This window comes from Styela clava, chromosome 12 (genome assembly GCF_964204865.1).
Source record: "Styela clava chromosome 12, kaStyClav1.hap1.2, whole genome shotgun sequence".
Classification (NCBI taxonomy): Eukaryota; Metazoa; Chordata; class Ascidiacea; order Stolidobranchia; family Styelidae; genus Styela; species Styela clava.
In genome coordinates, this window is record NC_135261.1 from 11592758 (window position 1) to 11602807 (window position 10050).

General features: G+C 31.0%; 1 protein-coding gene across 1 annotated transcript; it reads left to right on the plus strand.

Annotated features, from left to right (window-relative positions):
- The first annotated feature begins 123 nt into the window (after positions 1-123).
- Positions 124-7514, plus strand: LOC120330392 (uncharacterized). The gene is made up of 9 exons (XM_039397357.2): positions 124-287; positions 1104-1285; positions 1791-1946; positions 2232-2408; positions 2972-3150; positions 3472-3563; positions 3973-4107; positions 4453-4600; positions 4955-7514. Exons 1-9 carry the CDS (start codon positions 181-183, stop codon positions 5687-5689), a joined length of 1911 nt encoding a protein of 636 aa, XP_039253291.2. The 5' UTR covers positions 124-180; the 3' UTR covers positions 5690-7514.
- The last annotated feature ends 2536 nt before the right edge of the window (positions 7515-10050 follow it).

Genomic DNA, 10050 nt, shown 5'->3' on the forward strand with positions numbered 1-10050 from the left:
TTAGGTGCTTAATAATGTTCACAATTTCAGTGTATTTCAATTCAGATGTTTTTGACTGGCATTTTAATTTTTTTGCCGGTAGTCAAAGTGCAATAATACTAATTTTTATTTTTATTTAGCATGAAAAAATAATTTAGAGATAATATTAATTCATAAAAGGCTAATCTTGCTCAGAATAAAATGAATGCAACAACTATTTGCCTTATCTTTTGCATCAAGTTTTTAACAATATTGGCAAGTGAAGTAAACGATGAAAATTGTGATAATGTGGAATCAAAATGTACAAAGTAAGAATTGCCTTTTATATTCAAACGCAACCTCGATGGGTATTCAAAAATCTTCCTAATTGGGCACGACGTGAATGGACCTATGCATCGTTTTGTTATCATGTTGTTGTTGAGAGAAATCGCTTTTCTCTTCAACTACTGGACCAATTATTTTTTCCAGCGGTTGAAGCTTGTTGTTGTCGCTAGAAGGCTATTACTTTCCATTTATTTCAAATATACCTATGGGCTCTATGGGATTCACTTTTCCCTTCGAAGTTTTGTGTGACAACGTCATCAAAATTGCAAATTATGTTCTATAGTTCCGTGATCACATCTCAGACTAACGGTAGGCCTACTGTAAAAGATTTGATAGCCTATCACTTCGTTTTGGTTTTTGTGTCCATATTTCCGAGTATTGCTCTTTTGTTTTATTTGCGTTGCTGCTTTTTCATTCCTCTTGATTTATCAGTTTTATTCAATGGATAATTTAGTTGAAAATAAAATTTGAAGATAATTATATACGATATTCCAAGTTGATTAAAAACCATTTTTTGAATGAAGGAAACTGGTGTTATATCATAAATATTACCTAAACCCTGTATGTTGCTGAGTTTAGGACAAAATGAAAAAAAAAGAAACAGTCGAAGTAAAGATGTTTGCGAGTAATTTTGTGTTTGAACACGACTTCCATGTTAATGCAGTAATTTGGGCCATATAATTTTTGAATTTAATTTTGTTTTTTCAACTTATTTTAATTAAGAATTTGAAAAGATAGTAATTTCCTAATTACCCAACGTACAAAATAATAAATCGAATTTTATTGTTAATATTTTTCAGTCGAGATCCACGCATATCGATCTATCAACAATGCATGATATACAAGGAAGAATGGTCGTTGTATTGCAATTATTCTCAATTTGAAAGAATCCCCGATCCCGATGGCATAGTAAATTATATGTCTTGCAGTAATGTAACTTCACTCTTCGTTGACGACAGTTGCGTGAAAAATATTAAAAGAGGTAAACATGAAATAAACATTCAAGTTTTTTGTATTTTTTTGGAAAATCTTCTCTTAAATTGAAATATTAGAATGATAAATCATAATACAAAACTCGATTGTTTGTGGTAAATTATACGGCATTTTTTGCTTGATTCGCCAAACAAGTAAAATCTCTACATTTTTTCATAATTCTCAAACGGGATGATTTTTGAGAAACTTGGTTGGTCGTTTATACTTTATACGTATTGGTTTGTTTTGGTGTACGCGAATTTTGGCTAAGTTGACATGTATATATATATATATAATCTACAAGAATACATCATACTACATCTTCATTTCTCTGTTTTATCCGCATGTAGCATGGCTCCAAACATCGAGAGCCTTCAATACTCATAGCTTCTTTTCAAACTGAGCATATACGATATATTTTAAATCAGTGATAATCAAGCGTTCAATTTAAATGGCAAGATTTTTTATGTTCATTTTTTTATTTTAACTCATTGCTTTCTTGACTCTTTTTGCAGATGATATGAAAAAGTATTTCAACATTGAAGTTTTTCTTTCCGGTAGAAATTATATAAAACAACTACCTGGAAAACTATTTTCACGAAACAGAAAGTTAAAAAAAGTTGATTTTTGTGGAAATCAAATCAGTGAAATCGACCCTACAGCTTTTTCTGGTGAGTGACAAAATTCCTAATAATATTCAATTTTACTTACCACTTCATGAACAGAAATATACAAATCTGCTATAAATGAATTTAAAATTTTTCCAACACCTTTGCCTTTAGCTTATATACAGATTAAAACAAAAACGACATATCCACATACGCATTATAAACGTCTTTTCTGACGACAAAATTACTTTCGCGTGCAGTCATTGATTGCGATTTTTTAAAGAAAAATATAAATGATATCTTTCTGTCATGGCAATACAAATAGTCTAATTAAATTCTATATTTCAGGTTTACATAGTCTTGAAACGCTGAATCTTGCTAGCAACAAATTAACACATATTCCGGATTCTGTGTTTTATGACTTGGATTTTCTGATTGAACTTTCATTTCATAGAAACAAGATCTCTGTTCTACACTCCGGAATTTTTCAAGGATTGAAACATTTAAAAATTTTAAAATTAACAGGTAAATAGTAAATCAATTTATGTAATTTGTTATATGGTATGTTCTACCCGGAAATCAAATTTTGTGGCCTCCTAGCGCTGGCTGAGACAATTGTTACAACTCCATTTTCAAAGGAAAATTAATATGGAGAATAATTTTATCAATTGGTAAAACTGTATCAGTGGATTATCATAAATATCTGTATTAAATTTTGAATCATGTGATTTTTTTATCGAGTCAAACCACTGAATTCTAGTTAAACAATAAAACTTTATTGCAGTGACGTGCAGATATTATTTCGCAAATATTTTTATTATATTGAATTTCGTCTCAAACGATTATTGACTTCAAACACATTTGTTACTGTAAATTCAATTAGTGAGATAGTTGAAGCAACAATTGTTAAACTATATATCTTTATGATAACTTTTATAAAACGTTAGGCTGTGATGTTAGAAGGCAAATAATTTTTGGACAGATCGTACATTTGTGGAAACAATGGCGTTTATTGTCAAATCGATTTTTTATCAATGACCATACTTATTTTCGTGTAAACAATTGTTAGAATTTAATTATTATTCCAGCAAATAGAATCGGTTTTATTGATCAGCGAGCATTTGACGGACTCTGGAGTTTAACTCATTTACATCTTGATGAAAATAGATTGACTTATGTTGATGCGAAAGTATTTATGAAACTGAAAAATCTGCAAGTTTTAACTATGTCTTACAACAAAATAATGGACTGGAATGAGGGGAATGGGGTAAGACTCAATTATAAACTCAGAAATGCCATAGATAGTACGCCCTTGGCCTGAACGCATAACGATTGAGGTTTGCTGTAATGAACTTTTTATCAAAACTGAATTATGTCCTATTATCGTACTTATTAGATCGAGATACATACACTGACTTATATGACTTAAATATTTCATTATCATAGAATGCGAAGCCAGATTTCAAAATTACACCTAAATTTAGTTTCATATTTGCGAATTTTGATACTGTTTTATTATTATTTTGAAATCTCAATACAATGGTCAATTTGAAAAGTATTGTTCTCATGTCGATACTTTTTGTTTTAGAAATATTTGATGAATCTTTATACTCTTGATCTTGCATTCAACTGGATTTCAAATTTTCAAGCAAGTCATTTGACAAATATGACAAAATTACAGTAAGATAGTGTTATAAAATAGTGTCATAATATAAGCCGTTTTAAACTAAACTACAAAACGTTTGGTGATAGCAAGTTACAGTTATAGGGGCGTTGCTGCAATGCTTCCTCTGTTTGGCGAAAATACACAAGTTTCTTGTCAGCTCCGGAAACTACGAATAAATAAGAACGCGCCCAAAAAATAATTAACTGAATCAAAATACAATTCATCAATCCTCATCTAGTCGATTCGACCAAACAGTATGGACGGAACTTAATTCCATACATTGGATACAAAAGGCATGTTGTTTTCAAAGTAGTGAAATATATATTCACTCAGTCATATTTATCTCATGTTAAGTTTTGTCACTAGAACTTTACTCAACGAAGTAATGAAACTAATTATCTGTTTTTATTTTTTATTTTTCAGAAATCTTTCACTGAAAAACAATTCTTTGGTTTCTTTATCTGATGATGTGTTTTTGGGATCACCTGATATTAGATATCTTAACTTTGCTGACAATTATCTGACAACCATAGAAAAACATACTTTTTCCTATTTGTGGTAAGTTTTATTGCCATGTTTTCTAAAATATTAATTTTCAAGTGTATAATGTCGTCACGATTATAACGCATTTGGCTTGATTTCACATGACGCATGTAACAGTTTTGGAGCACATAGATTGAAATATCATTTGCTACAAATTTATTACCTCATTTTCATTAGGTATTCTTTATCAATACTTTATTTATTTATCAATAGAACCCGGGTAGAAACAACACATAAACATGTTGTGTGTTCCTACGCATTCTTGAGTGAGCAATTGAATTGCTGTAACAGTTTACATTGGTGTTATTTTAAATAATCATTAATTGATACATTGTGTTTATGCCTTTTCTAATTTTTCAGCCACTTGGAAACTTTAGTACTGCGCAATAACAGATTGAAAACGCCAGAAGTTGGATGGTTCACAACCATTGTTAAAAATGACTTTGTTTTCGGGAATGATCTTAGTGGTAATCCCTGGGAGTGTGATTGTGATGTTGTTACATATGTGGTGAGTTTCACAAAGAATTCAACTTATCAGAAATTATTGTTAGAAGCAGCGCTGGTACAATTCCCCCCAGTACACGACGCTCGGGTAGGCCGCGAGTCAATTTGAGTCATTGGTCATTCGAATCTCGAGTCGGTTCCGAGATTGAAAACAAGTCATTCACTGAGTTAAGTCTCACTGATAGTTAGTTCATGACGAGTACGAGTCATTTTATTCGGATGACTCGAATCACTTTGAATCAAGTCAGTGATTCAAGTCTCCCCAGCATTGCTTATAGGAAAGTAATAAATTTAATTCAGATTCATATTATGTATATATGTAATCTAATTTTAAACTAATGATGAATTTCTATTTTAGAATTCTCTACAAAAACTTGAAAACGAAGAAAAAAAAAATCACATTTTTCCATCGTGGTCGGAAAAATTGGGAATTACTTGTTCATCCCCTAAACAACTACAGAATCGCAAACTCAACAATTTTGTTGCGGAAGAAATCATTTCGGAAAAGGAATGTCAAGTTCAGAATATTCCAAATTTGCATCCATGTACAGCAACGCCAGTTCAGCAAGTATTCAAACGAATTGATGTCACATATCAATACACACCTACTCTCGAGTTAATAGATGCAAGGAAAAGGATCGATGCTTTGACACGATCCAATACATCCGATGAAAATTCAAACTCATTTATGACGTCAGAAGTGCCAAACAACTTAATTCTAAAAGAACAGATAATAACTTCCGCCATTTGGGTAGTAGTTGTGATTATGTTAATATTTATGATTTTATTACTTTGGAAAGGAGGATTTTTAAATTTAAAAGAACGTGGTGCCAAAAATTCAAAGTTTAACAGAGAAGAAGATAAACTGATTGCCTTGAAAATAATTTCGCCGTCTGGTACAAATAATGGGACTGGCAACTCTCGTTGGGCAGCTCAAAATCAGACTTTTGATATGGAAGATCGAAACTCGCATACAACGAATCCAATGGTAGGTAACGATGAAACTCTCGATTTAAGATTAGCAAATGGTAATTATAACAGCAACAATAATATATATTATCAAAGTATGTGTCCCGACACAGATGAAATTTAAATCTGTTGATATACAAATAACAAGATGAAATATTGGACAAGCCTCGCAATTTTTAAGAATTATAAAAAAATCAAATACTCTCGATTCTTATTAGAGATACATATGATAGTTTAGGTTCTAAACATTTTTATCTAATCCACGGCAAAAATTGCTTTCTTAACTCTTATTTCTTCTCCAAATTTTTGAATGGATTATGTCGAACGAAATCGGTGATGAAATCGATTCTTATCTAAAATGAGGCATCGGTATTGAGATGCAAGCCCCAAATTTACGCTGAAATGTATTTTATTGTTATTCTACTTCACTCTGTATGTACACTTTACATTTTAACATTTACGTTATGTGACAAAATGAACTGACTATATGATTTGGAAACGGCGAACAACTTTTTTTTTAAAGCTATAGTGTAAGACAAATTTAAATACAAATGCTTCGTTGTGATATGTTAGACTGCATTGATGTTAAAATGTAATCAAACACAAAGATGAATTTTCGGTATTTCTCTTAATGGTATCGTTACACTGCTAAAAATTCGTTGGTGCAAATTACTAATGTAGATTATATTGTTTTCGTTTGAAACAATACTTTTTTAAAAACACTGTCGTCACTTGTTCATCAATTAAAGTTAATATTTTTCAAATATAATGATAAAAAAGAGAAAAGAATAAACGTGTTTTATGATTCCTAATAGTTTATTAATATTTAATAGTTACATATAATATACTAAATCCGTAACATCCAAGGTGACTTTAGCATGTTTACTTCTATAATATAAATTAACGCCAACAAAAAACTTTTGCCATAAATTAACGTAAACTGTCTATTTTGTATCTTTTTTTATTTCTCGAATTCCTTCCTCCTTTATATCTCTTCATTTTTCTCTCTTGAAGGCAATGCAACAAATGATCTGTATGCCAGTTTTATAATTATTAGCACTCAGCACTAAATATAAAGTGAAGTCAATACTTTTTACCATCAAAATATTCTAATCCTTCCATCAACTTCAAGAAATAGTTATGCATAATCAATTTTCTTGATAATGATTATAGAAAACGAAAAGTACATAGGGATCATTTTGCTAAGGTTTTATTGTTGGAGTGTTTGTTGTACTGGAAGAATATTGAAGTCGTTGAAAGGCTATCACTTTTTTTTAGTTTTTTGTCAACTTCCTATGAGACCCGATATTCACTCAAAGTTTCACTGTTTTTATTCAATTCACAAAATCATCCTATTTCTTTCATCCCTATCCTCCGATCATTTCACCAAACTGCTTAGCTACCGTTACAAACTTTCGTGCCCTTATATTTAGCATTGCTCTCTCGTTGAAATTCATGATCGTTGAATAATATCATTTGGTATAATATCATTGATCACTCATGTCTTCCATTTTAACACAAATAGATCTTGAAAATATTCTTCCTATTTTTATGCCGGTTTGAGCTGTCCAATAGTTTTAAATAAATTTACTATATATACATTAGCTCTTGACATCTTGGTTTGACATAATTTGAAAAACATTGATTTAATTCAATAAATCAAGATAGCTACGATATTTTGTTTCAAAGCCATATAGTCATCGGTATTTTCGCTACTGTATCCTTGCATTATGAGCAAAAACAGAAACCAAATCATTTGAATTGCCTCACTGTAGTTCATCGACAATTTTATACATTTAATGTTATTATTCTTCCTATTTTGTTCGATTTTCTTTCGTAACATTGTATTGATCAGGTCAAAAATTCCAGCATTGCATCATATTATAGTTTTTTTTAAATGATGATAATATTCTTCACATTTCTGTTAATTACAATGAAACGATCATCGTTTTGTTCAATGCACGATGTTATAATTATTGATGTATATATATAAATATTCCTGACTTTTATTATTTTTTCGTTCATTACTGTATCCGTCATTTATTGTACTAAATAAAATATATTTATTCGAAGCCGATATTCTCATGTTAGAAAACGACAGATAGTCGTAATCTCAAACTTCTATTCAAAGAGAGAGAGAGAGATTTATTATTTCGTCAACCATAACAATCGAGTATTGCGACAGTAATAAAAATAAACAACAACATACACAAGTTTTTCGGTATTATCGGGCGATACGACTATACGATCATAAGAGTCAGCTCCCCTCATATTCACTGTATATAAGTAAGACTCACGGATTTTTGAGAAAATGGTGTAAAAACGGTCTAACTGTAGAGAGTTAACTAGTTTTCTACTGAATATTTCCAGGTTCGACTATATAATTGAGCCTTTAAACACTGTTGGATTTTAGTTTTTGCCCAATGTCTTCTCTTCAATTGAAGCTCAATGCCATTAATATCTGCGTAAATCCAGTCAAAATTATAAGGTCTTGAATGAACTAGAAATATATACATGATTTAAGCTATTATTTTTATCACAATGTCCTTTTTACATATATATTATGTTGTTGACTTTTACACATTGAAACGCTTTGCCCCTTGTGACTGTATGTTTAGTGAAATAATATTTACAAATCACGTTGAAACATGCCCGCAATCAAAATTTGAATAAAGCTGAACAGACTTTATTTCGTTTTGACAGGTACCCTTCCTTCCTCGTGACTGTGAACAACTGTGTGTTTAGTAAACTAATGATTATGAAACAAGTTGAAACATGCTCGCAATTAAAATTCGAATGAAGGTGAACAGACCTTATTTCGTTTTGACTGGAATGTATTAAAATTGGTGTTAAATACGCTAGATAATTGTCATTGATATAAAATAACCAAATATATTCAGATTATTTTTATTTATTTATGCCTTTTTAAACATTACTTAACTATCTCCTTGATTTTAGAAAACTGTGTGATCGTTTTTTTACAATCAACTTGTAACAACTTTTCTACAATCAAAAATATTTGGACATAATGAAAAGTATATAATATAAATGGTCAGTGCACAAGGAAAATCAAATTTTGTTACATGGAACTTGGCAGGATTTGCCAAATGCACTATTCGATTTTACAACCACAGTTACGTATCTGTTCCGTGTGGTCGTATAGTTTTGCGTTCAGCAAAAATGAATCATTTCTGAGCAAAACTACAGCGGCCATTGAAATACAGAAAACTACTAAAATCATATTGAGTTTTTGTGGTGCGTTATCCTCCAGTGAATGGCAATTGATGGGAGACGTAAAGCAACTCGCGTCCAAATGACCTGGAATAGAGCTAACAGTCATGTTGAAGAGGTGTGCTATATTTGACCAATGGTTTTGAATACGAGCCTATAAAAAATTTGACACCGATATCATAATGCTTCAAGCTGGTAAAGCATATTATAGTCTTTGTTTTACCGAAACCACAAACGCGTATATTAAACAAACCATGTCGAAATAACGATTTCATAATAGTGCAATCACAATATAAGCTAATATGTAAATACACGAGCTCAAGTAACGTGCTGATACTACGGTTTCGGGAAGGCCACAACACAATCAAATATATATTCCCAATGGGCATTTACCTTCAACAGAGATCCCAAGCGACTAAAATACATTTAATCATATTTAACAGGACAGGAATCGATACCGAAATCCCACCGAATATAATTAAGAAAGTGTTCTCTCGAATCCTTCTCTATTTGCTTACTTTTAGTACATGGTGAACAAATAAAGCATTTGCCAAATTTCGTAATCAATTCCAAAACACCAGCTTTCGCCATCGCCTATTTGGGACTCTTCAAAAGGCAAAAGATATACCTAATTTTGTCTCATCAAGGGTCATATAGAAACCACTGATCTACATGAGACATGAGGATTATATTTATTTTTATCCGGTCACCATACATGTTTCATGTAGAGATGACGTTTTTTAGTATCAAGATGCTTAAACACGAATGAAAAGCAAAAGAAAAGATAATGAAACTACAGCGGATATGGGGACTCTGCTAATCTCTAAAATTCACAAAATTCCGAATAATCAAATAAATCAATTGCCATCGAACCCAATTGTTATCTTGTATTTTACTGGAATTAAAAGATTTCAATGGAATAAGTGATTTTTAGAACAGAAATCCAATGCCTACAAAATCTAAAACATGCCAAATGCCAAATGCCAAAATGATAAATGTAAAAGTCATTTTCACCAACACATGTCTAGATAATAAGATATTCTACCCTGCCACCACGTTAATTTTTTCCTATATTTTTAGTATGTTTGAAATGGTACAATTGGGTTATTTAGTAAAAAATTGGTTCCTTCTAAATGCAATTTTCAGGCATCACGTTGCCGTCTTCTTTTCAATTTTCGCTTCTGTCGTTCTGTACAAAAATAATATAAAATACAATTTGTTATTCTCAAAAGGTAGGCAAGTTAGTTACTATTG

What these genes read in the sequence shown, in the direction of transcription:
- LOC120330392 (XM_039397357.2), top strand. Translation starts at nt 181, where the DNA reads ATGAATGCAACAACTATTTGCCTTATCTTTTGCATCAAGTTTTTAACA. An exon ending in GTGGAATCAAAATGTACAAA is followed by an intron (nt 288 to 1,103) that starts GTAAGAATTGCC and finishes AATATTTTTCAG; the next exon opens with TCGAGATCCACGCATATCGA. An exon ending in CATACTTTTTCCTATTTGTG is followed by an intron (nt 4,108 to 4,452) that starts GTAAGTTTTATT and finishes CTAATTTTTCAG; the next exon opens with CCACTTGGAAACTTTAGTAC.